Source organism: Erythranthe guttata, chromosome 13 (genome assembly GCF_056151865.1).
Source record: "Erythranthe guttata isolate IM_541 chromosome 13, IM_541, whole genome shotgun sequence".
Lineage (NCBI taxonomy): Eukaryota > Viridiplantae > Streptophyta > Magnoliopsida > Lamiales > Phrymaceae > Erythranthe > Erythranthe guttata.
In genome coordinates, this window is record NC_142545.1 from 15,567,730 (window position 1) to 15,595,283 (window position 27,554).

At 33.8% G+C, this 27,554-nt stretch overlaps 4 protein-coding genes across 5 annotated transcripts; all 4 read right to left on the reverse strand.

Moving 5' to 3' along the window:
* Positions 1 to 135: 135 nt before the first annotated feature.
* On the reverse strand, positions 136 to 4,133 carry LOC105969219 (Telomerase activating protein Est1). Of its 2 annotated transcripts, none has more exons than XM_088811749.1 (6): positions 3,783 to 4,133; positions 3,212 to 3,289; positions 2,523 to 3,098; positions 2,315 to 2,437; positions 2,051 to 2,223; positions 136 to 1,964 (listed from the first exon to the last, which is right to left on the reverse strand). In XM_088811749.1, the coding sequence occupies exons 2-6, from the start codon at positions 3,236 to 3,238 to the stop codon at positions 392 to 394; spliced, it is 2,472 nt and encodes an 823-aa protein (XP_088667875.1). In that variant the 5' UTR covers positions 3,239 to 3,289; positions 3,783 to 4,133; the 3' UTR covers positions 136 to 391. The 2 variants fall into 2 exon arrangements, with proteins under 2 accessions (XP_088667875.1, XP_088667876.1); XM_088811750.1 differs by having other exon boundaries at positions 3,212 to 3,493; positions 3,783 to 3,905.
* A 3,981-nt stretch (positions 4,134 to 8,114) lies between these two features.
* On the reverse strand, positions 8,115 to 9,270 carry LOC105968472 (VQ motif-containing protein 4). The gene has a single exon (XM_012993108.2). It carries the CDS (start codon positions 8,992 to 8,994, stop codon positions 8,281 to 8,283), a length of 714 nt encoding a protein of 237 aa, XP_012848562.2. The 5' UTR covers positions 8,995 to 9,270; the 3' UTR covers positions 8,115 to 8,280.
* Positions 9,271 to 17,855: 8,585 nt separating this feature from the next.
* LOC148766020 (pistil-specific extensin-like protein) lies at positions 17,856 to 18,941 on the reverse strand. Its single transcript, XM_088811934.1, has 2 exons — positions 18,463 to 18,941; positions 17,856 to 18,353 (listed from the first exon to the last, which is right to left on the reverse strand). Exons 1-2 carry the CDS (start codon positions 18,836 to 18,838, stop codon positions 18,031 to 18,033), a joined length of 699 nt encoding a protein of 232 aa, XP_088668060.1. The 5' UTR covers positions 18,839 to 18,941; the 3' UTR covers positions 17,856 to 18,030.
* Positions 18,942 to 23,187: 4,246 nt separating this feature from the next.
* LOC105968822 (eukaryotic translation initiation factor 3 subunit D) lies at positions 23,188 to 27,060 on the reverse strand. The gene is made up of 2 exons (XM_012993495.2): positions 24,374 to 27,060; positions 23,188 to 23,512 (listed from the first exon to the last, which is right to left on the reverse strand). Exon 1 carries the CDS (start codon positions 26,117 to 26,119, stop codon positions 24,377 to 24,379), a length of 1,743 nt encoding a protein of 580 aa, XP_012848949.2. The 5' UTR covers positions 26,120 to 27,060; the 3' UTR covers positions 23,188 to 23,512; positions 24,374 to 24,376.
* Between the last annotated feature and the right edge of the window lie 494 nt (positions 27,061 to 27,554).

Sequence of the window (27,554 nt, forward strand, 5' to 3'; positions counted from 1 at the left end):
GAATTTTCGGAATTATATTAGGAAATTAAGATTAGGTCGTAATTCGAAATCTCATATATATACCCCAATATTGACTACAAAAAGTCATAACAAATCGAAATTCAGATTATTTTTAAAAATTCTAAATGTAAAATATTGTTCCACAAATCGAGAAATTTCTTATCAGAATCGATGAAATATTGAACAACAGAACTCCCATTTTTTTAGCTATTAAAAGATCAAGAATGTACACACTAAGTCACTATGAACTTCAGTTATTTCCATTTACAACTTCTCAATAAGATTTATGTAATATCAAGACAAATTCAACAGTAGAGCAGAAACATCATTAATCATGAAAACTGTAATAATGATTGATGCAAAAGTACAAGAAAAGGACCAGTGAGTTGACTCAGTTGCCCATATAAGCAGGACCCCATAGCTGCAGTTGCCTCTCTTTGTCTTTAAGATACTGCAGAAGCTGTGGCTCATCATAACTCACAAATCCCCTCTGGTAACCGACAGTACCGTAATTCGTATGCACTTGTGGGCCCCCACCCCCAAAGCAATGCGCCATCGGGCTCGGTACAAAACGATTCCCCCATTGATCACAAACATCAAATCCAGAAACCTCGTTTGCATGAAAAATATTTCCGAGCGCGGGCCCGTTGGTATTAACGCCGCCCATATTCTGACCGTTTCTGTAGTGATAAAGCCATTCCGAAGAACTCATTCCGACATACGGTGCGTATCCGTCCACGAAACCGATCTGCGGATACACCGCGGGTCGACCCGTGGACCCGCTAACCGGAGCTGCACCTAGAATGCCGTCATCGGGCAAGAAAGGTGCAGACGGTGTTACGGGAGCAGCAAAATGAGTGGGATAGGATTCGTTAATGGAGAGATCGAAAAACGGGGTAGAAGATATTTCCTCTATAGGAGTTAGCTTTTTTTGTCTGCTGAAATCTTTCGTGGGCCCCACCGAACCTCCTTCGAATAGGGCCCACCCACTGAGTGAGGGAGGTCCAGGATTCGATGTGGCGGAGCAGAAACTGAAGGAGTCTGTAGTAATATTATAATTATTATCCTCGGTTTTCTTGCAGGCGGATAGTGACGTGGCACGTCTTAACCGCTCTTCGGAAAGTTCCGTTTGCGAAGAATTTGTTTCTTCGGGACAAAATGCATCCTTAGATATATAAAGTGGCGCTGAATTACGTCTAGTGATCTTTGGCTTGAAGAGGATAACTTCTTCCTCTTCGATTTCTATTATCATAGGTTGTGTTTTTGGACTAGCGATTTCCGCTTCTCCTTGGTTCCGGAAGCTTCCGGAAAGAGCAATTATTCTCGTGGCAGCAAGAAATATGCGGTGGGAACGAATCTCGTTTCGACACCCATAGTTGCTGTCCGAGTCGAAATCCAGCTTTTCGTGAGCAACGGTCAACGGATAAAACCCCCTGAACTCGTGGTCTTCCCAAAGGGCGGTACAAATATCAAGAGAAGCTCGTTTTTCGCTTTCTCCAATCCGATCCAAGAGATCGGTTAGAGCAGTTAAAAAGTAAGACAGAGCATTCTTAACCCTTTCGTTTGCATGATGTGGCTGAACCTTGTCCAGAGACCCCACTAGCCACTCTAGAAATACGAGGACAGCTGGCGAAAGCGGGCAAATGTTCCTCTGTTTCTCCCTCAGGCATCTCTCCGTGAGCCTGCCCATGAGAACAAATATAGCAGCAAATGCCAGAGGTGTAAAAAGGGAATTTATTTGACCGTCGTTTTCTGTTGACTCGTCTCTTTTAGGGGTCTCGTCCGTGCTATGGAGAACGAATATGAATATAGATACGAGTTGAATAGCGCGATAAGGGCCACTTCTAGAAGAATCCATACTTTGGTAAGACTCGAAATTGACAGCGAGTTTTGCATCGTCTGATGATAGTAAAGCTTCTAAATTGTGCAACGCGGAAGTTAAAATACGTGGAAATTCTTCCGAGCTGCATTAGATCATATAGCAACGTTGATTTAAAACGAAATATACGTATAGAGTCGATAATTAAAATTGAAATAAATGTAAATGTACCTTGATCTGATTAAAAGGAAGCTTATAGTTCTGACAAGAAACGGCCATAAGTGATCGCGTGGAGTGCAATTCTCTTCGTTGCGTGTATTTTGCAAGTAACTTCTTTTCGAAGGGTTTGAGAAATCGAACTGCACCTGGTCGGTAGAAACCGACGGCAAATTAATCGACCTGTTCTGCAAATTCAAATCACAATCGAAATTAATATATATCAAGAAAAAAAATCCTGCAACAAACTAATGTAATCACAAAAAAAAAAAAATTTACCTCTTCAAATAGTAACATAATGTTTCTCCATGCATCGGGAAAAGGCTCCTTCACCGACAAACTTCGTACACAATGGTACAACGCAAGAAAAGCATCGCCGACATACGTTGCCAGTAATGCCAGCTGCACACACACACATATATATATGTGCTCAAAATTCTATAAATATACATGGATGTAAATTACGATATAATAGTAAATAACGAACCTGGTTATGTGGATTACCACTGTCCGGCCATGTTCTAGAAGCTTCTAGATAGTACTTAGCTGCAGTTGACCATTCGCAAGCATCGGTTTTCTTGACAATCTCGTTGTATCTAGCGAGATCTCCTAGACAAATCAAGAGGCGATGGCATGTGTGTTGACATTCTTGCGTTTTTATTTGGTCAACAACGGTCAACAATCTACGATCCTTGATAAAAATTTCCGAAGGGAGCCCGCACATTTCCCTAATTTTTTTAATTAAATTCCCGTAGAATTCGCCCGATTCGGATAAGAACGACTTGAAGCCTTCCAAGCCTTCGTCTGAAAGTTTGTCATTTTTCAAAATATCTGGATTATTATTGGATATTGGCCTAATTCTTTTACGGAATTCATTGATGAGCTCGTAATGCAGCTTCCACAAGCGGTACTCGATTTCTTGGCGCTCGACCATTGACCGATTGATGTCCAACAGAATATTCTCGTATCCAGCTCGGGTTTTGAGGTATTGATCGAGGACATTTTTGTGTAAGATGCCCTTCGAATGTATCAAAGCCAACATCTGTTTCTCCGAATTAATAACCTTCGACACAAAACATAGGAAGATGGTGATTTTTGATTCTTGATTTTTTTTTTTTTTTTTTACTTTTTCATATCTAGAGTTGTTGAAAATTAAGTATGTAGTGAAGAAATTACCTCAAGGAAAAACTTCTGCTTTTCCATTTTGTACAAGCTCTTTTTTTTTTTTTTTTTTTTTAATTATCTTTAAATCAGCTGTCAAAAGAAGAAGAACACATTACAATCTAATAATAAAAATAACAATAATGATATTATTTAAAAATAAAAAAGAAGGAACTCATCTAACTCAATCTCCAGGCAATTCCTGTAATTGCTTAATAATTAATATACTAGCCACCAATTTTATTTTAATTATTTATTTTATTTTTTGCTTTTAACTAACTGAGTTGATGATGATCCCTGAAATAAACAGGCAGACAAAAACCCTGATTATTAAAAATCATTTTGACCATCACCCTTATAACTACTCTTGAAAATACTAGCAAGAAAAGAAAAAAAAAACATGGGAAAAAATTGGGAATTCGACAATAATTTCAAACTCCAACTTAGGACAACAGAGAGGGATCGAAATCATGGGAAAAAAAACATGTGCAGTAATTTAACAAAAAATACTATCAAAAAAAAATAATAATAAATAACGATCAGCTGTATGAACAATATTAAAAAGCCATGAAAAGAAACAGAGTACCTGAAGAAAGATACACTCTTTATAGAGAGAAAGAGAGAGAGAGAGTCGACGAAAAAACTGAAACTGGGCGCGTGTTCTAGTACTGATCAAAACAGACAGAAAAAAACGAGAAGGTAGTATGTATGTATGTATGTATGTATGTATGTATGTATGTATGTATGTATGTATGTTTGTTGATGAACTTCAAGAAAAGATTTTTATAAATTGCCCTTTTTTTCCTGGCACTTGATCTCTGTACATATATTTTTTTATTTTTCTTTTTAATTTTAATAATGAGACAATAAAAAAAGGAATACGTTAAAATGGGTCTGTCATCATAAACATTTTTATTTGAAGAATCACTTGTAATCCAAGCTAATTAATCCCTCTACTTGTATACATACATTTTATTATTTGTCACTGTTCTTTTGAATAGTTACAACAGTTGGAGGCTGTTAACAAAGTGGGGTGGTGGGGGGGGGGGGGGGGGGGGGTAGGTAGTGGGCCCGGGTTCAGTGGTTTGTTATACATTGATTGGACAAAGATAATTAGGGAAGCTGCCACTACAATTACTGCAAAAATTTTTTTTTTAAATTTTAATCATTTCTATTTTGCTAAATATATGTTGTAGCACGAAAACGATTAATAAATAATTAATTCACAGTCAAATTAATGTAAACAAAAATAGCCCATAATGGGTCGACGTAGTTGGTGTTAGGTTATTGATTTGGTCTAGTTCAGACACTTGTTAAAATAACACTCAATAGCATTAATTAGTGGGGGGATTATCCTCTGCGGTTGCGTCTATTTCCAAATGATTGATCCTGGCCGTCGGATCACGCTTCGCCGCATCGAAGATTGAAATATCACCGTCGACATATTGCTGCTGAATAATGGAAGTTGTTACTATAGTTAAATTGGCGAAAGGTGACCCCTTTGCGGCTATGGTGTCAAAAGTTTGAATAAATAAAGACTTAGCACTAATTGACAAACTTCATGCATAATAACTAGTAGGGGCAATATGCCAAACACCCTTCATTGGGAATTTAATTCTTGATAAATCCTTTTTTTATAAATGATATTTGAGATAAATCCAATGGGTTTAAAAAATCATATATGCCCCCACTAACTATTAATTAGTATAATTATTTAATTTAAAAAAAATTACACCCATAATCTACACCCAAATCTTCTCCTAAAATTATTCACCTCATCACGTTAATTCAGTTTTTTTTTTCCTTTTCTTTTTTATTTTGTTTAATGATTTTCTTTATTTCCATTTAAAATAAAATTTTGTAATTATATTTTTTTTTCGGTTGTTTAAATTATTTTTTTTCTTATTTATATTTTTCATGTTTTTTATTTTAATTTTAAAAATGGTTTTTTATTTTTATTTTCGTTTTTTCATGTTTTTTTTTTAATTTCAAAGTTTTTTTAAAATGGATTTTTTTATTTTCTTTCCAGTGTTTTTCAAATAAAAACTACTATATATAAACATGAAAACCACTCTATAAACATAAACCACTATAACAACTATATAACATGAAAAATACTATGTATAACAACTATGTAAACTTGAAAACCACTCTTTATAATAACTATGTCAACTTAAAAACAACTCTGTATATACAGTTAAATAAAAATATGTACAAAAATTATTGAAAACCACTATAAATTTATCAAAGACAAAGCCTGACATTATAAAAACCTCTCCGTATAAACAACTATATAAACATGAAAACCACTATGTATAAAACAACTATATAAACATGAAAACTACTTTATATAGACAAGTATATAAACATCGAAAATCACTATGAATTCTAACAAAAAAACATCAAAAAATCTGCGAAAAAAAAGTTATAAAACCACTATAAGGGACACCATCTTCTCTCCAATGAACCGTAGATCATAGTCTGTGTAATCATCTTCTTCTCGTTATTTGAAACGTTTTGAAAATCACTCTGTATAAACCGCTATATAAACATGAAAACCACTTTGTATAAAACAACTATAAAAACATGAAAACCACTCTGTACACACAATTATATTAACATGAAAACCACTATGTATAAACAACTATATAAACATGAAAACCACTATGTATATACAACTATATAAACGTCGAATTAAAAATTCGTATTAAAATCCACAAGTGGTTTTAAATACACAAGTAATTTTAAATCTACAACTGCTAGATGGATCACAAAACTTGTATATGGAAATGTGGTCACTGAGGTTTTTATGTGCCAAAATATATTATTGATCAATTCCATAAATTTTATTGTAAGATCCAGAAAAAACAACATATGCATACAATTACACCTGTGTAAAGTACTACTGTGCATGTCCATATAACACACTATCTTGGGATTGGTAATTACAGTAATGTATTATTAAAATCACTAATTATCTTGACTCGAATAATTACAGTAATATATTATTAAAATCATTAATTTCAAATATGAAAGCAACTCAGAAAATTTGCCGAGTTTTAATAAAATTCAGAATGCTCTTTTTTTTTTTTTTTTATTGTAAAACTATTAACTACACAATTAATTGTATGAGATTACCTCAGATGTAAGTATTCGTTGGCTTCATATTTGAAAAAATCAGATCTTACGAGGCAATAAACACAAGACGGTGATGCGGTGGCGATGGATTAAAAAGAAACGGCGTGCAGAGGGAAAGTTTGTGAGTACCAGCGGTTTGTTGCCGAATAATTCCTCAGATCTCGCATGAGGGAGAAAGAGACTAGGAGCGGCGTATATTTGAGAGAAGCAAAAATTAAACAAAATTAGGGTAATACCGGCGTATATTTGTGAGTGCCAGCGGTATATTAGTAAGTAATACCGCCGATCAGTGGCAGATAACAGTGCCCAAACCAAAAAACTGAAAATCAGAACGAATTTGTGGTAAAATACCAAAAAAAAAAAAACAGAACGAGGAAAAAGATCGTAAGAAGAAAAACCTCCGTGGTGGTGGTGGCGGTGGTGGTGCTACCATTTGTGCTGATAGTGCTGGTATCTAAGAAAACGCAACCCCTTGGGCCGAACATTCTGCTTCTCTGATGTCTTTCCTCTTCCCTCTCTGTTCTTCCCGTGATTTTTTTATTTTTTTTTTGAGTCAAAGGAGGTGATTATTGTAGGCAATAAAATTAGGGTTGAATAAATAATTAAAGGGCTATAATGGTCAAATTTAACTTTTTTTAATTAATAAAATATGTTTTGGATTTATCTTAAAATTGAGAATTTTTTTTGGACCTAGTTTAACTGGACTTGTCTAATGGGGGACTTTTGTGAAATAATCCCTAACTAGTAAGTCAAGATTTCGCAATTATTCACTCGATTCGCAACTATCGAATGTGAAATTAACTAGCTGAGTCAGAATTTTCAATTTGCGAGGTCGAATGTATTAAAATTTTTATGAGGATACCGATAATGATAAATATACACAATTTTTTTTATATTTTTTTCTATGGCCCCTTCTAGTCCTATGTTGACTCCGCACTGAATATCACTGATATTCATGTGGGGCTGAATATGATTTTTTTTTTTTTTTTGGTTTAATTATAAGTGAGATTGTGATCAATTAGTTCTCAATTTATAAACTCGGTCCATTTCTTGATACAAAAACAGTCTTTTTTGGCCCATGAACAACTGGACCAAGGAAACTAGGCCTATCTCTAAAAAGAGATGACGTTTTTTGGGGCCCACTAAAATTTTATTCCTTTTTTTTTATGGAAATAGATAGAATAAAAAGAAAATTTTATTCAGAAAACATGAAATTGGCATTTTCCCATTTAAAAATGTTTTTTACAAATTTTTATTTTCTTTATCCTTCTTTTTTAAGGAATAATTACACTTTTTTTTCCAAGTCAAACAAAAATAGAATTGATCCAAGTAATTAGACTGGCCCATTAAGAAAATAAAGGCTTGAATTTCGATGGTAGAGACATTAATTCGTTGTGGCAATGAAAAATGAAAATAAGAAGACTCGATTTTAGAACCTTGTACCAACTTACGACACCCGGAGCCAGTTGAGCTATACATACCGGGCCCACTTTCTCATTATCTCACTTTTTCTGTTCAGGTCAAAAAGAGCGTTTGAGTGGAGGGTTTGAATTTGATGCATCAAATAAAGAACAACCTCTGCATTATTTTCTTCCGAATTAGTAGTACAAAAGTAGTTTCGTATTATCTGTTTTCTGTTCCAATGGATTAAGTAAGACTATTTGCATTCTTCAACAATATTAATTAATTGATTTTCCTCAAAAAAAATAAAATAAAAATAAAGATAAGTGCGACTTTTGCGGAAATATCTACTGTGATTAATAAAGAAGAAATGTATATATAAACGGAAATGAAATCTATTGAACTGAAGCAAAAGATAAAAGATAAATACCAAAATTACATTTATGACATAAAAAACACGACTTTTCCTCTGTGGTTATAACATATGAAACCGTACATCATTATTAAATAATTAAATTAATTAAAAAAAGAAAAAAAAAACTCACTCAATATTCACCGGCGACGACTTTAGGTGAGGTAACCGGAAACAAAGGCAAGAGCCGGGGCTCCGATTCTCTCGGGGTATTCGCCGGCGACGGGTGCAAATAAAATCCTTTTTCTTTAATAGCCTTCTCCTCCGCCGCTGTATCCAATTTACTATTACCGGATACGAAGCGGTTAAACGGGTCGGGCAGAAGTGGAGTAACCGGGCTCAGCGCGAGCGACGGAAAATCAAGTATACTTGGGGAAAGAATCTCCGGCGTTCCGGGTCGTCGGGGCGAACCCGAATACGACCCGAAGAAGAAACCCGTATTCGTGTTATCAACCAACCCAGGAGCCAACGGACTGATGATCTTGAAGTTTTTTATCATGTTTCTGCGTTCGTAGAGCTTGGAACCGGATTTGTCCTTTCTGGGACCGGTCTTCATTACTGGAATATGGTTTCTGACGGGTTCGGGTCGGGTCGAGAGAGGAGTTGTTGTTTCGGTCGAACCGGTTAGCATTTGGACCACCTGTTTGAAGGAGGAAGTGTCTGCCTGGACGAAGGTGGTCGGGTACGGGTTGTTGTTGTTGGAGTCGGATCTCCTGATAGGCACGGAAGGTGGTTGTGGTGACGGCGGCGATAGGCGGTGGCGCTGGCCATTGCTGGTGGTGGTCGAACAAATAGAACTATGGCTGCTTGGAGATGGAATTGGTGATGGGTTTCGGGAACTCTCCATTGATAGATAGTTTGGTGCAGACGAAGAATAAAAGTAGAGAGAGGTAGAAGAAGAAGAAAGAGATGGACTTTTATTTTTATTTTATTTTATTTTTATAATTTTATGCATTACTTGGTAATTTTCTTTGGTTGGTAAGAAACGTTTAGTTGTGTGTACTTGAGGTCATCTGAGATCATCCTAATCGCATGGAGGCGCGCGTGCAAAACTAAATATAACTTTTCAATTTTCATATCACTTTTCTTTATTCCAATTATAAATAAAGAATCTCGAATTATTGCAAATAGATTTGACTTTTCTTAAGTCCAATAGCTTTCAATTTTATTTTAAAAACAAGGGATAATTACCAAGAACACCCTCATCTTTAACTCCCTTCCAAAAATAATTAGAGAAAACCTCCAAGTTAGTATTCTACCCAAGTAATATTTTCATAATTTCAAAACTACCCTTAATTGTCTACTATATTCTTTCAAACCCTAATCTTATTTTCTCTTCTCTCCCGTCTATTCTCTGTTTTTTTTTCACTATATTATATTTTTCTCTCTCAATTCTTTAGATTATTCTCTCTTGATCGGAAGATGAAGAACCAACCAGAACAACGAATGCTAATTCCGTTGAAGCCATTGTCGTCGGTGCCGTCTCCGTCGCCGTCGCCGTCGAAATCGGGGTCGGGGTCGTCGTCGACAAATCTTAACAAAAGCCATAAATTGTCGATTTGTCACCGAAATTGGATTTTGATGGGTGGTGGTTCTGCTTTGGTTGGTGGTGCGAGTTGTGATTTTATTTATTTATTTATAATAAAAAAACCATCGTAATATCAAAGTAAGGTGATGATGGTGTGTTGTGACGGCGGTGTGGTGACGATGGAAAGACAGATTTAGGATTTTTTTTTGGATTGGACGGATGAAGGCGCGTGTAGAGAATTGCGCAGGCTGAAACCTTAATCGACTATGTACATGTTCATAGTCGATTAAGCTAATCGACTATGCTCTGGTAGTCGATTAAGGTTCATCGACTCCAATTTTTTTTATTTTTTTTTTTGTATTTTTTGTTTATTGCTTTGAATTGTATAAATGATTTATAATGTTTGTATATTTTTTGTTTTTGTAATATATAGTTGATTTTGTATTTTTTTCGCAGTTGTGATTTGTTATTTTTAGTAGCAGATTCTTAATTGACTATGCTTCACATCAAAGTCGATTTATATACCTGATATAAAAAAAATTAAAACAAAAAAAATAATAATAATAATTTCCTTAATCGACTATGAGCCGTAATCGACTATGCTTCACAGTCAATTAAGGAAACTGATACAGAAAGGACGGGAAAAAAAACGGAAAAAAAAATCGTTGAGCGTTTGACCCAGTGATGATGTGTCGGGCGGGGGTAAAACTAGAAAACATAATGGCTAAAAATGGGTGTGGATTTTTCTCAAATGAACTAAAATATTTTAGACCTCCCTTCATTAGAAAAAATAGTGAGGGGTTTTCTCAAAGAACCCCTAAAAACAAACACTAACGTCTATCCAAACTTCAAATATATCTTAGAGCTGAAGAATTATTCATTTTAGATTATACACTTTAAGTCAAAATTCGTTGTGATATTCTAACTTTCTTAGTGCATCCTTATCTATGATTAAAGTAAAATTTAATTACTATAATTTTATTGTAATACAATAAAGTTCTAAACCAATGGGTGAGGTTTAATTTAGCTCATACGGTTCAAATATAATAAGAAAAGGTTAAATATTCACATAACGTGAAAAAAAAAATCAAATAATAGATCAATTGTAATAAAAAATAAAAGGTTAAAAGTACTCTGGTAAATTATTTAGAAAGATATAAAATATACTAATTAGCAATATTGAAAGAAGTGAGGATCACGCGCTTCAAGAGAGAGAGAGAGAGAGAGAGTGGGATGAGACGAGAGAAAATCACAAGCTGGAACCATGGTATAAATCGGTAGCAGTAATTTGGAACTTATGGTGGGACAGAGAAAGAGAAAGAGAAGAAATTGTCAAAATAAAAATGTCATTATTTAGGATTGACTTGATAGCACCATTTCAATGCTGACCATTAATCTATGCTGCCTGAGTCTAATGTAATTATTGTGGTACACTAATCAATGTTTCCCCACCCCCCCCACCCCCCCAATTATTTAATTATTTATTTAGTAGAAGCCCATCAGTCTATGAGGGCTATTTCAATTCAAATACACTGACTTAGGGCTTCTAATATTTAATTAATGACTTGTCCCTTGTCACCTAATTAATTACCATGTCATTCTATATGTTGATCCAATCTATCTGTATTATTTCTATTTTTTTAAATAAAGACTTTAGAGAAAAGGATTACCAAGTTTACACTAGTCAATACCCATTTAACCAATTTTATTTAAATAATAATTCTAACCTTGAAATATAATGATGTATGATATGACCATTGGGCTTTCATCCAAGAATATTCAGTTGGCCCAACTAATATAATTATCCAAACAAACCTTATCTAATAAAATTAAGTTTGAATTAAATAAAGCCCAATTATTATTTACGGCTTCATCTGATTTTGGGCCTGTCGAGCTTTATTTAATTCAGCCCAATTATTATTCAGGGCTTCATCTGATTTTGGGCCTGTCCAGCTTTATTTAATTTGGCCCAACATAAGGTAATTTAATTATTTTGGGTCGGTGGATCAAACTTTACATTTATAACTAGTACTTCACCCGTACGTTGCACGGAGGTTAGTTTTAAAATGATAAAAATAATAATATTTAAACGATTATCTCTCTACAACAACACCAACTCAAGTAAAACAAAATGGAAGGAAATAAAAAAAAAATTATCTCTTAATTCAGAGTTGTAACATATGAAATTCAATTAAATATCACAAAGAAGAATACGCGAAGGGCGCAAAACACGATATGGAGATTAAGTGAAATAATTTAAAACATATGGTATAACTCTATTTCATGAAATGCAATCTACTACACCATGTGAATCTTCTGCAAAATAACTAACTTAACAACAAGCACAGTAGCATATAGGTAACACAATAGAATTTCAAATAACCTGCAAGTTTATCACTAACAACATTCAATTAGCGATGCACATTACTCAAACAACACACAACTTATAAATATTGCAAAAGAGATAAGATGTATACGCCAATGCCAATAAAGATACCAATATTTATATCAATATTCATACTAATATTGATACTAATACTGATAATAATACTTATAATAATACTAATACTAATACTAATACTAATACTAATACTAATACTAATACTAATACTAATACTAATACTAATACTAATACTAATACTAATACTAATACTAATACTAATACTAATACTAATACTAATACTAATACTAATACTAATACTAATACTAATACTAATACTAATACTAATACTAACACTAACACTAACACTAATACTAATACTAATACTAATACTAATACTAATACTAATACTAATACTAATACTAATACTAATACTAATACTAATTCTACTAATAATACTAGTACTAATACTAATACTAATACTAATACTAATACTAATACTAATACTAATACTAATACTAATACTAATACTAATACTAATACTAATACTAATACTAATACTAATACTAATACTTACTGATATTGATATTGATATTGATACTGATACTGACACTGATATTGATACTGATGTTAATATTGATACTGTTGTTGATAGTCATATTGATACTCATAGTAATATTAATATTAATACTAATACTAATAATAATACTGATCCTCATACTAATATTGATACTCAAATCATACTGATACTCATATATACTAATATTGATACTAATATTGTTACTCATACTGATATTGATAAAAATACTAATACTAATACTAATACTAATATTATACTAATAATACGAATATTAATACTAATATTGATATTGATACTGATATTGATACTGAAATTGATACTAATATGTATACTCATACTGATACTGATGCTGAAATTGATACCGATATTGATACATATATTGATACTGATGTTGATACCGATACTGATACTTATACTGATACTGGTATTGATACCGATACTAATACTGATAAGGATACTTGTACTGATATTAATATTAATATTAGTATTAATACTATTATTAATAGTAATATTAATACTACTACTGATACTAATACTAATATAAATGCTAAGACTAATTTTAATGTTAATGGTCTAATGTTAATGATACATATACTGATATTGATACTGATACAGATACTGATACTAATATTGATATTGATACTGATATTGATACCGATGTTGATACCGATACTAATATCGATACTGATATTGGTAGTGATACTAATATTGGTACTGATACTTATTCTGGTACTGATACTGATACTAATACTTATACTGATACCGATACTAATATTGATATGGATAATTATACTTATGTTAATACTAATATTTGTACTAATACTAATACTAATACTAATACTAATACTATAACTAACACTAATACTAATACGAATACTAATACCAATACTAATACCAATACTAATACTAATACTAATACTAATACTAATACTAATACTAATACTAATACTAATACTAATACTAATACTAATACTAATACTAATACTAATACTAATACTAATACTAATACTAATACTAATACTAATACTAATACTAATACTATTATTAATACTATTACTAATACTAATATGTTAATATTGTTAATGTTAATGCTAATACTAATTTTAATGCTAATGTTAATCTGGATATGCTAATTATTATGCTAATGCTAATTATAATGTAATTCTAATATTATCCAAATCCTTGTCATATTCCTAATGATAACACTAATCATAATTCTAATCATAATCATAATCCTATTCCTAACAGTTATCATATAATAATTTTCATACTAATAATGCTAATGCTAATGCTAATGCTAATGTTAATTCTAATTCTAATTTTAATTATAATTCTAATCCCAATCCTAATTCTAATCATAATACTAATACTAATGCATGTCATTAATTATCGTACTAAGCATAATCATAATCTTAATTATAATTCTAATACTAATATTAATCATAATCTGAATATTAATTATAATATTATATTAATCCTAATTACAATCTGAATCCTATTTCTAGTATTAATACTAATACTAATTCAAAGAATATTAATTATAATTATAATTCTAATACTAATATTAATCACAAATTCCGATTTTGCAACAATTTTTTTTTTTTTTTTTTTTTTTGCAATGATCTATTATTTAGTATAAAAAAAACAATTCTATTCAATCTCGAACCTTTATATCGAATTTCTTATGTGTGGTAGCTAAAGCATAAAAAACACATATTAAATATATTAGAAATTAATATTTAATTATATTATAAAACTGACATTAAAATTATTTAAAATATTATAAGGGTATAAGCAAACGTTAAGACGTAAAAGAACAATAATTGTTGTTAATAAGATAACATATGAAAATCCTCTTGAACGTAGGCTAAATTACAGAAAACACCCTCACTTATTGGTGATTACCAAAATTCCCCTAATGTTTGTTTCTGTCTTACACGACCCCCTTATGGTGTGATTTTTTACGAAATCTTTTTTATTTCAAGTAATGTCCCAATAAAATATGGAATCTGCCTTTGCAGACGTGACATTTCTTTTATCGTAATTTTTAAACTAAAAAATTAGCCTCACGGGTGGTCATGGTAATAATAAAAATTTGTGAAAGTTTTATTTAAGAAGAATAAAGATTTCGGTAAAGTTCCCCTAAAGGTAATTTTTGTCTTTAAAAAGTACCATAAAAAAATGTCGTCTGTGCAGGTATAATCAGCATTTTTTGAGGAATAATCCACGTAATAAAAAAATTCCTTGAAAAATCATACCATAAGGGAGTCGATGTAAGACAGAAACAAACGTTAGGAGAATTTTGGTAATTACGAATATGTGAGGGTGTTTTTCTTGATTTAGCATAAGTTCAGGGGGTTTTCATAAGTTATCCTTGTTAATATACAACTTAAACTTATTTACACGTATGACCATATGTTAGAAACTAACATAAAGGCTAATGCTATTGAAAATAGATCAAATTTCAAGTAAACAAAAGTCACTATAAAATGCTTATATAAATAAAAAAATAAAAAAATAAAAATTAAATAGATTTTTATGTAAATCAGTCGAATACATTGTGATTTAAAAAAAAACATAGAGACATAGAATCGGTATTAGATTCTTATAAACATTATACAATAAAAAAATCATTTTACAAATATTTTAAAAATAAAAATTAAAAAATAAATATAACTTATTATATATGATGGGGAAATAGAAAACTAAAGAATATTTCACTAATTTGGATACATAACTTATAAGTCAGACAAAAGAACTCATGTATTCCAATACCAAAAAATATATATATAATATATATATTGTTAAAATATTTAATAATCATTTACGCTGTAATACCCTACATTAATATTTTTATTTTCATATGGTTTAAAATTTTAATTAAAAATTAGTCAGAATATTTGTTGCTAAACAGAACATTTTTTTTTCCAATGATAGGTTGTTATATCTTTCTTTACCCACACTACAGGATTGTAGTAAATATCATATAAGTTTGATATAGTACCAATATCGTGCAAACTGAAATGATAACCACTAAGTTAGTATTTGATTGATAATATTTTGTTGGTATACTATGATACTTGATATTAGATAACTTTTTCCATCCATAGCCACAATATTTCAACAATCTTTCGCAATTTGAAAAGACACACACATAATTATGCAATTATTTCTCATGTAATTGTAGTCGTTTATGTAATTAATGTATAAATAACTTATTGAGTTTGTAACTAAAAATGGATCGTAGAAACTACTAATTTGCTGATTGATATTGTATTTGTTAATATAAACTATTTACGGCAAGAGCACTTCGAGTGAGATTATTAAATGAGCTATCAAAACGTTTAACCACCATTTTCATACTAAAAAAATAGTAATTTTTAATTCCAATAGAGTTATGAAATAAGGGTTGTATTTTGATAGTTCATCTTTGAGAATGTAAAAATACATTATGCACTCATGCAGAATAAAATATCAAACATGAGTTATGTATTTAACCACCTCAGTATCCATTTAGGAAATAACATGTGACAATTAATTATATTTAATTAAAAACTATTTAATACATATGGTTCGAGCAAATACATTTAGATAAATATTAAAATAAAATATTAAATACCACATAAATATTTGGAATTTTTTTTTGATACTTTTGGGTTGGAGTTGCTCTAGATATTTACTTAATTATATTTACCAGAGTTATAATGAAATACTTATTAGTGGAATATAATATATAGTATATACGATCATTATACATTTTAAACAAAACAATTGATATTCTTAATGTTTGGTATTAAATAAAGTGGATAAACAAATTTAACACCAAAGATTTAGAATAACAATATTATATTTTGAAATATATAAAATCAATTCGTTTTTTTATCAATTGTTAAACTTAACTTAGGTTATTCAATTTATTAGTATAATCATGATAAAATTTGTATTTTAATTAGTATATAATTTAAAAGGTTAAATCAATCGTAAAATTTATTTTCACTGGATTCAGTGAAGAAAAAATACTTTTTTAAATAACAACATGAAATTCATATAGTATAATTTTCAATATGGTAAATAATTGGGAGTACATTACTCGACACATGGCAGAAAAAAATAGTGTCAATTTTCGCGATATAGTAAATTCGAACATGTATCTTTCTTTTTTACAGATAATATTAATATATAATATTAAATTAGTAAAAAAATACATATTCTCTGGTCATGTTCATGTGAAATGTATAATATCAAATAATTTATTCTGCAATATTTTTTTAATACAAATTCAAGTTTATTAATTAAAACTCAAAATTTCCGTAACACCACCAATCATGCAATAATAAGGGAAGATTTTAAATCGAATTTAACTGAATTAAAATTAAATTAATTATAAAATTAAATTGAAAAATAATTTATTTAGAGTTTCCAAGAAAGTTGATATACTTAGAGTATTTTATAAATGGTAGGATATAATATATTAATAAAATAATTAAATATATTAATTACCTTCAATTTTGGAAAACGATGACATGTTTTTTGATGATTTATTTCCACCAATCAATTCGCCACTTGGGATAAAATTGAGGACATGTCACCAATTGAAATTGCCAAATATCAATCAATTAGCTATGGAATTCAACTTTTATATATTATATAGATTATTTTTAGTTCCAAAACAATTTTAAATTTCAATTTCGACCCCAAAATAGTGTTTTCCGTTTAACGTTAACAAACATATGATGGAGTGGAGGAAAAGTGTTTAAAATTGAGCTTTTGAGGTGAAATTTGTTAATTTTAGAACAACAAGGACCAAAATTGAGATAAGCTAAAACATGAGGGATGGAAATCGTAATTCTCACCTTTTATTTGAAATTATAGGTAAACTAGGAAGGAATAGGTAACAAAAGTCTCGATCAAAAAATAAAGAGTCAAAGGTCAACACAGTAAAGAGAGAACCTGATATTTGTCTGATGCTACAGTCACTAATTCAAGCAAACGTCTCTGATCTTATCACGTGAAAGCGTGGTTACCCCAAACAGCACTTTATCGAAATATGGGACAATGTTTCTGTACCATTGGATTTAACCTAAATACATAGCTAGTAAAATAGTATTAATTAAATAAACACCGGGAAACGTGACAGTGCCAGGTCAGCACTCCCCGCATAATTGCATTCATGTCTGCCTCCATGCAACCATGCTCGAATACGAATAATAATATTAATAATATTATTAATGATATTTATTATTAAATCTGGCTAAAATTCAAAACGACGTCGCTTCGTTGCATTCTACAGATAATACAAAGAAGGCACATAAAAAAGAAAAATACATGAAACCAAAACACTGAAAACCCTGTAAAAACACTACTAATTAATTAATATTAAAGCAAACAATTAATTCTAGTAATGGCATGGGAATTTCTTGGGGGCATCGAAGGCGAAGGGGCCAACGGTGAAGATCACAAGCGGCGGCGGCTTAGCCGGGGCGACGACCGGCGGCGGCTTGGGGGTGCCGAAGAGGATAGCTCCGACGGCGCCGGCGTGGAGGTTGGTTGGGACGGTGCAGTTCTTGAGAGGGGAGGAGACTAGGGAAACCTTGCACTTGTGGGACCCAGATGACGTCAGATTCTGAGGCATGAAGAAGAAGTAACCGTTCTTGTCTGTTTTCAGTTGCTCAGTGAAACCCTTCTTTGTGTTGTTGCATTGCAGCTTCACCACCGCTCCTTTTTTTAGAGAGAGAAACAAAACATACATAAACAAAAAGCGTTAAAATTGAAATAGCGATTTTTGCATGCAGAGAAGAATTAAATAAAATAATAGTAACGAACTAACCGGAGAGAGGGGAGGCTCCGACAAGAGTGTTGACTCCTCTGTACTTGCATGATTTGCAGTACACGACGCCTTGTACGGCGACCTTCTTCCTTTGGGGAGGTGGAGTTGGGGGCTTCACCGGTGGGTAGCTCGGCGGCGTTGCTGGTGGTTTGACAGGTGGGTGGCTGGGGGGTGGTGTGGGTGGGTGGCTGGGGGGTGGTGTTGGGGGGTGGCTTGGGGGTGGGGTAGGAGGGTGAGTGTGGTTGTGGTGGTGAGGAGGTGGGGGTGGTGGAGGAAGAGGGGCTACGGCCGGTGGGTGTGAGTTCAGGGTTTCAGCGCCGCAAACGGCGGCGACGGAGATGAAGAGGAAAGAGAGGAGCAAAGTATTTGCTGCCATTGTTGTGTGTGTTTGGTGGGAGTGATGATGGTGTTAAGGGTTACAGTAGGACTGAATTTATAGTGGTTTGAGGAAGCGGCATTTTTCTGGAGGGGTTAATTGTGACATTTTACTTTTTTATTTAATATTTATTTATAATTTAACGTGGGACCCACTTCTGTGCCTCTTGATTATTTTACAGATATATAGTGAATGGGTTAATTAATAGATTAAGTCTCGAGGCATAATTAGGTTTACTAATGAATTGGAGACATATGGATTTATATTTCACATGCATTGGAGGATTTTTTTTTATCATTTATCAATCTTTTAATTTTTTGTTTCTATGTATTTTGTGTATAAGTATTTTATCCGTCTAAAAAAAATTGGAAAAAGAAAATCATAATATATTTATTATAATTTTATTTTGACATAAATTATAATCCTTTTCAAAATTTGATTCTCACAAAAAAAATTAATAGAGAAATTTGAAGGAATATTTAATTATTAGTGTGCACATTGCACAGTTTGCTAGGGTTATGACTTGTGAGTAAAAGTCTTGAATGATTCGATTTTGGGTTATGATTTCAGTAGTAAGATTCCACGGAATTTAATGGTGAGGTTAATCTGACAAACACGCATTTAACTGCGATTAACTCTTTAATACATGCATTAATTAGGATTTAGGAGTTGTACTACTAAAATGCTTGCTATTTAGATTTTTTTTTTTTTAAAAGGAGTGTAAATTAAGAATAAATCGAGCGGTGCCGGTGGCTAGTGTAGGTTTGATATGATGAGGTGTAGTACACGCAAATACCGCCACTGGAATTCTGATAAACCTGGGCTCAATGTTTATTTTTTTTAATAGTTAAAAAAATATTAATTAATTGATATTTCTGGCTGGATATGGATTTCATTAATTTGACTATGAAGCCCCCCACCTTTTAACCAGGCGTTTTTTCAGCAGGCAAATGGCTTTGTTTTTTGGGTAAATAACAACCACACCCCTGAAGTATGTTAAAATAACTTTAAGGTCCCTATGGTTTTGATAATTACAGTCACCCCTAAAACATAGTTAAAAACTCTAATGGGAATAATGCATTGGATACGTTAATCCGATAGGTTCTAACGGACTATTACTTTTAGCTAGTGGTGGAGACAACATAGACTTAGAAAGTGACATAGTTCCCCCAACATTTGTTAAATCATCAATAGTTATTTGTTGTTTCGACCACTTTCTGAAACTAATAGTCCGTTAGAACTCTATCGAAATAACGTATCAAATGCATTATCTCATTAGAGTTTTTAACCATGTTTCAGGGGTGTGAGTGTAATTATTGATACCACAAGAACCTTAAATTTATTTTAGCATACCTCAGGGGTGTGGGTGTAATTTACCCTTGTTTTCTTTTTTCTTTTTTTGTTTTCATTGCATATTTTACAATAACAATAATAATAATAATAATAATAATGATGATGATAGGAAATGCAATAAGAGACATAAACAAAAAAGTCAATGAATATTATATTTTTTATATTATCTTGAAGGAATATATAGAAGTATATAATAAAACTTCAAAAGTAAATGGACATGTAAAACTTATAAATGGAGGACTATATAATATGAAAGAATTGATTAAGCTAAATTTCCTCGGTGTTAGATTTTAGAAAGGGATTTGCTTTTTACCGTTTGAAAAGTGCTATTTACCGTTCAAAGTCTCTCTCTCTTTCTCTCTCTAAAAAAATTCGCTCTCAAGACGATTTCATCACAAATCATACTTATTGGTGTGATATACGAACATAAATGAGTTCATCGGATGAAGATCTGGATAGCGGACACAACGAGGTAAAAATTCCGTCTTTTCGATCGAAAAAAATGGGCTAAACGTTTAAAAGCCCAACTCGGGCGCCCGAAGGTGCAGTGCACGCCCATGTTGGGCGTGCAGTTGGCTCTTGCACGCCCAACATGGGCGTGCACTGCACCTTCGGGCGCCCGAGTTGGGCTTTGAAACGTTTTTTTTTTTTTTTTTTTTTTTTTTTTTTTAATCAATTTTTTTACGTTTTTTTCAGGACGATACGTCTACAATTGAAGTTGATCATACCGATTATTTTACAACAACTCAGTTGTTTGACTCGAAGGATGATGTAGTGGTTTGGGCGAGGTTCGTTGCAAGAGGTCTTTTTGTGAAAATGCTAAAAAAAAGTTGTTCTAAAAAAAGGATTTTTCTGACTTGTGACCTATACGGGGAGAAACGAGAATGTCCATCAACTAACCCAAACGCGCGCCCGAGAAGGACTGGTAGCAAAAAAAGAAACTGTGGTTTTCAAATTGTCGGAAAGCTACGGTCGGACGATAGATGGGAGGTCAGAGTAGTATACGGGAAGCATAATCATTTTCCAATATATGGGAGGTCAGAGTAGTCTACCAAAGGCGTTGCGGAGTCGACGTGAAGCGTGAAATATTCTAAATAGTGTTTGATTTAGTTTTTTTTTTTTATTGGAATGAATGTATTACTATTGACATTGTATGTTATTATTATTATGTTATGATGTTATAATGAATGTTAGTATGTTATTATTATTATTATATTATGTTCTAATAATAATAATAATAATAATAATAATAATAATAATAATAATAATAATAATAATAATAATAATAAGGTTTTGAACAACATATTTTATTAGGGGTCCTTTCCCTTTTTTAGTCCGAATTTTTTCGCCCAATTAGACATCCAACATAAATTATATTAAATTTACTAACTTATTTTAATTCAGAAAAAAATATATTTTATTTTAAAACAGAAAAAAAAAAAAAAAAAAAAAAAAAAAAAAAAAAAATTAATCGAACGCCCGGTTTGGGCTTTTCCCGGCCGAACCGACGCCTGGACCGGGCGCCGGTTCGCCCGGGAAAAGCCCAAACCGGGCGTCCAAAAACTATTTACACGCCCAAGTCGGGCGCCCGTCGCCTGAACGGACGCCCACTTTGGGCGTCTGTTCAGGCGGCGGGCGCCCGACTTGGGCGTTCGTCCATTTTTTTCGAAAATTTTAGGGGTTTTAGAGAGATAAACACTTTTTTGTTTTGAACGGTAAATAGCACTTTTTAAACCGTAAAGAGCATTAGAAAACATGGGCAATTATTACTCACGTGATAGATGACTCAGAAGCGGTGCAACCAATGGACAATTAGAATTTATGACAATTACTACAATACAATTTTTAATCCCGCGCAGATCCCGCTTTTTTTCCGTGTATTTCGAATTTTCAAATACCTTGTAAAATATTAATATATCTATAAATATTAAATATACATATTATGTAAATCATAACTCGAGTGGGGGTTTGTTATGTGTAATGGAAATGACCACCTTGACCTTGCATGGGCCCTTATTTGGGGCTTATGTTCAAATATTTTATTGGGCCTTTTAGACCTTAGGTATATTTATCTTGGATCACAAAGAAACGGAGTTGGGCCCAATTGAAAATGGGCCTATAGTATACGAATTAAACATAAACTCGAAAAGTTGAATGAAGATATATGAATCTGCAAATTTCAAATGGAGACATTAGAAAATAGTACTAGGGCCAAACTAAGTCAACACAGATCCTGGGTAATTCTTCTTGAAGTTGATCCTGGGTGCCGTTTTTGCATCTCGCCGGCAAACTTCTTTTCGGTGCCCTGCTTGCCGCCACTCTGGAGGCGGCAGACGGCGGAGCAACGGAGGTGGAAGTAGAAGAAGACGATGATGATATGAGGCTGTCAACGTTTTCATGGCGAAGAAGCTCGGATACGAGAAGAACAAGAGAAGCCATTTCTAATATTTTAAGAGCTGATTTTTCTTTTTCGGGTGGATTGTAAATTTAAGTGTATAGGAAAAAGAAATGTAGCTGAGCTATTTAAAGGGGGAAATTGTTGCAAAGAATTTAGAGCATGAGAAAAGTAGTTGAGAATTTAAGAAGGTGGTGGAGAAGTTTGAGGTTTTCCTAGATTGAGAAAACATGGTGCTTGCCAGCTCATGGTTTTTCTTGTCTTTCTTTGATCATCATATTTTCTTCCTAAAACTATGAGCCCCCAAAAAAACCAACTTCTTGCAATTTGCTCTCTATCTGTGGGTTGTTAATATAGTTCAAGAAACAGTTGCAGTTTGAGGACCTGGTTTTTATTTTCTTTTTTAATTGACAAATCAAGAAAGAATAAAAAAACCCTAGAGCCAAGAATTAGTTCAAGTGGTATTGGAGCCACTACTACAGTGTATTCGACGAGGTATTGGGAGTTCGAATTTATTCGAGACGTGTGTTTGTCCGAGGGAGAATCGAAAATTTGAAAATTCACCCATATCCTACATAGATGGAAATAAATAACATTTGTATGAAACAAAGCTGAAATCTCACATTAACATAAGCAAAACATCTCAAAGTCAAAATAGAGACAATAAAGTCAAAATTTTCAATCCAGCAACATAACATCAAAATAGGTAAAAACCTAAGAAACCTCATATCCCACAGTGGAGGATAAATCCTGAGAAGAGACAATATGTTTACAGCTATCAAAGATTTAAGTAGAGGAGAGTATATGAGTAAAAATACCAAAGAAAAAGAAACAGTTAAAAGATTCGGCACGTCTTTCTCTTGTTCCTTCTCCCACATCTCAAACGGGCAAAAACGAAAGCTGAAGATACTCCTAAAACTTGTAGCCTGAAAAAGAAAAACTCAATTATAAATATAAGCGTTCAGACATAGTAGGCATAAGTATCTATGCCGTTGCAAGATTTGAATCGAGGCATAACCAGTGAAGTGGATAAGTAACCAAAGAAACGAAAACAAGACTAGCAAAAGAAATTATGCATCACACAGAATGAAGAAAAATCCGCTCTGTGGTCACGAAATTAAAGAATTTTAACAACATAACCAAGAGAACTACTCTAACTTGCTTGTCTATGTTGATCAAGACAATGGAGGTTCTATATTACCTCTTATCAGAATTGCTATGCAGATATTGATCGGTCGAAATCAGATGTTTTTTTTAAGTGAAACACGCATGATAGTACCTAGAAGCAATGCCGAACCAGCAAACTCGAACTGAATACAGGGCAAAGGAAAACAATGCAAAAATATAATCCGAAATTCTATTTTAAGCAACAAAGAACCAAGTTATACGAAGGAAGAAGGAAAAGAATTGTGTATCTTTTGTATGCATATACTTTGGTATGAAATCAGAAAAGCATGTGTCCGTTAATTCATAAAATGAGAAAACATGTCTATTTTTCGTACACATGCACTTTTAGCTTTTGCAAAACAGTAGAGCATCACAAAACTCTGCAACAAAATACTCGAGGCACGGAAACTAAATCATCTCTGTACTACATCTGGTGCAGAAAATTGAAATATATATGATTACCACATTATATCATAACTAAACAATTTTCAAGAACTAAACATACACGACAAGCACTACATAGATAAACACTTCTTCAAAAAGTTAACTATTTCACCATTATCATTGCATAAAGATCAGCATAAATAAAATAAATAAAAGCACAAGTGATAGATTAATACCCCTTAAGCAACTTCGTCTGTTATCTCCTTGGCTTCAACATCGTTTGTTATCGCATTTGCCAGCTCACCATCTACATCCTCAGCAGGAGGCTGAGCCTGTTCATCCTCCGGCAAAGGCTCTTCCACGTAATCATTATCAAATGCATCCTGTGGGACATCGTATATTCTGACCTGCGGCTTCGTTGGATCCTTAACAAGCACATACTTTCCTTCATCCAATTTCATGCACAAGTCCACAATACTCTTCACTATACCCCACATATTAGAAGTGTTTAGATTGATCTGTGTGGCAAAATCCTTCGGCTTGTACCCCACAACAGCCAATATCACATGATTGAAATGATCCCTCGGGTGAACCCTAGAAACGTATCCGAGCTTCATCATATCAGCTCCGGCCAAGAGAGCCTGTGCGGTCCATTTCGCCAACTTATTCGCGTTGTTCTTCAATTCAGTTGCCAATACAGCACCTCTTTGCGTCTCCAGCTTCTGCCTCCAGTCAACACCGGAATACTTGGAATCGAACTCGTTCAAAGCATTGAGCGTCAAAAACGACCTCTGGTTATTAATATCCACCACACTCTGCACTTCACACCGCGAAACCAGATACATTTCATTATCCAATTTCCACCTTCTATAGCGATAGCCAACCGGGGCAACCTCCTCTCCTTCACTAGCAAACGGGTTGGACTCGTCAAAGGTGACCTTATTACCGTCCCTAATCAAAACCTGCTGCGAAAAGTTCTGGTTAATGTAAGCAGCTTCGACGCTCAACGAGTGTATAGAGTTAATGTCGTCCTTAAGATCAGGCAAAGGCTCCTGTGAAGTTTCGTGGACAGCGAGCAAATCCAATTGGGACCCGTCTCGCTTATCGAAGAACAACTTGTTCCCCACGCGCTGAACCACAATGTCCCATGAGTAAACGGATCTAGAGGCGCACATTAGAGTCGACAAAATTGAATCTGTGGCAAAGACTGTGGCTTTATCCTCATTCGCCAAACGACGAATAACGGGGTCGTCAGTGGTTGTGACTTTGAAGAAATTCCGGTTCTTGAAACGCTCCAGTGGACGGCAGTTCTTCGGTGTAATCCGATCGTAAGCCCTGTCGTAGAACTCGAGCCCTCCGCAGATAAGCAGATCTTCTGGTTCGGGAACCGAAAAGGATAGTTTCGAAAAGGTGGAGAATGGAATCTGATCCAGCATATTCCATTCAGGCTGAATGTCGACTGAGGACTTGAAAACTGAAGATTCGCGGCGCTGGGGCATCTGCGAGCGGTTGTTGTACATCCTGTCGCGGCGGGCGCGCTCCTTCTCGGCGTCGCGCTTTTTGGCCTCGACCTCCTCGTCGCGGCGCTGCGGGAGCTGAGAGCGGGCGTTGTTGTAGGAGTTGAACCTCCACCTAGGGTTGAATTTGGGGCGGTTAGGGTTGTGGTGGTGAGATTTGGCGGAGGTGTCGACGAGGCGGAACGAGGAGTCATCGTCGGCGGCTAGGCTTGCGAAGGAGTCGTCGCCGGAGAAATCGAAGGCGGAATCGGATTGGTGGTGAGCGCCGTGCTTGGAACCGGGCCTCCCCTGGTTGGAGAAGTTCCTGGTCCAGTCGGCGATGCGGCCGATCTTCTCGGAGCGGGAGAACGGGGCGAAGGGGACGTTGGATGGCTGATTGGGGAGGGAGAGCGTGGCGGCGGCGGAATCCGGCGGACCCCAACCGTCGGGATTGAATGGCACCGAGCCGACTTCGAAACCTACCATGTTTTATCCTTTGGTGGGTGTATTTTGCTGTGATCTGAATTACTGTTGCTTGGTTTTGTGAGAGGGGGAGAAGAAAAACCCTAATTTCCTTCACATAAAGGGATAAAGTATTTGTTCCCAAATTCGTGTGTTGTTGACTATTTTATCCTTAGTGGGCTTTTTGTCTCTAATGGGCTTTTTCGTAAAAGTCCTTTTAGTTATTATATGGTGTGGATATTTCATAGTTGGGCTAATCGTTTGGTCCATACATTTTTTTATGAGAAACAAGAAATCCCTATTAAAAAAAACCCACATTTTTATACTGTGATCCATCTCCAAAAACGGATGTATTGTGTGGTCCTTTTAAGGAGTTTGACCAGCTACGGAAGACCTTGAAAAACGGAGGTCGGTCTTCACAAAAAGAAAAAAATCGGGATGACGCCGGAGTTAGCACTCTGACGGTCGAGTCGCTGGATATCGATATACGTGTTTTCAAGTGTATTGGAAGTAATTGAAAATGTTGATATTGTTTCTTCATGCACATGAGTCTCTCTCCTTTGTGAGTGTGATGGAAAACCCTATTTATAGTTACCTTCATCAAATTCCAAAGGGCCATAGAAATCGGGTTGGTAATTTGAACCGCCACTCAAATTGCCTTTTATGCCTACTTTTTGCACGTCTCGTGATCATCCGGACCATCATTATCACCTAATCGTCTAATCGACGTTTTAGCTATACTCCTAGGCATGTCCTACGGGGACAGAATCACATGGCCTTCTCCAGTTTTCCGACTATCTTCGAACACTAACGCATTAAATGCTTTTGTAATAATAAGTGCACCTGCCCTCTCGCCATGATCCGAACTCGTGAGGTCATCCTTGTTTACGCAGTTTACAAAAACGAGCCTTCCAGTGGGACTTATAGCTAGGAATGAACCTCTTTGTTTAAAAAAGTATTTGTTCGATATAGTGTTCTTAATTTCTCATAATAAAGGGGTAAAGAGGATACAACTTTGTGTTGAAGAAAACCCACACAAAATTTCATGTATTTATTTTAGCGCGTAAAACTCTCACATGCTTCATTTTTCATTGCTTTCAGCAACATAAGACGGATTAATTTATGCAATACCAATCTCATTTAAACTAAACCATTAATTATTATTAATAATAATTTACTTCTTTTTTTCAAAATTAAGCCAAATAATACATTTAATAAATTAAAGAAAGAAGTTTATTGATTACAAAAGCTACTTGCTAAATCTTCCAACACATGGGGAAGGAATTAAAGTGGATCATATTGGAGAAGTCACCAAATTTGGGGACGATATAAGGAAAATGAAATTTGTGGAGGGTATGAGTTCTGCAAATAGTGACCACTTTTAACACACTCATGTTGTTCAATTTCAGACCATTCAATTTGATTTCATATATCTCCTCAAATTATCCTTTCCTATATT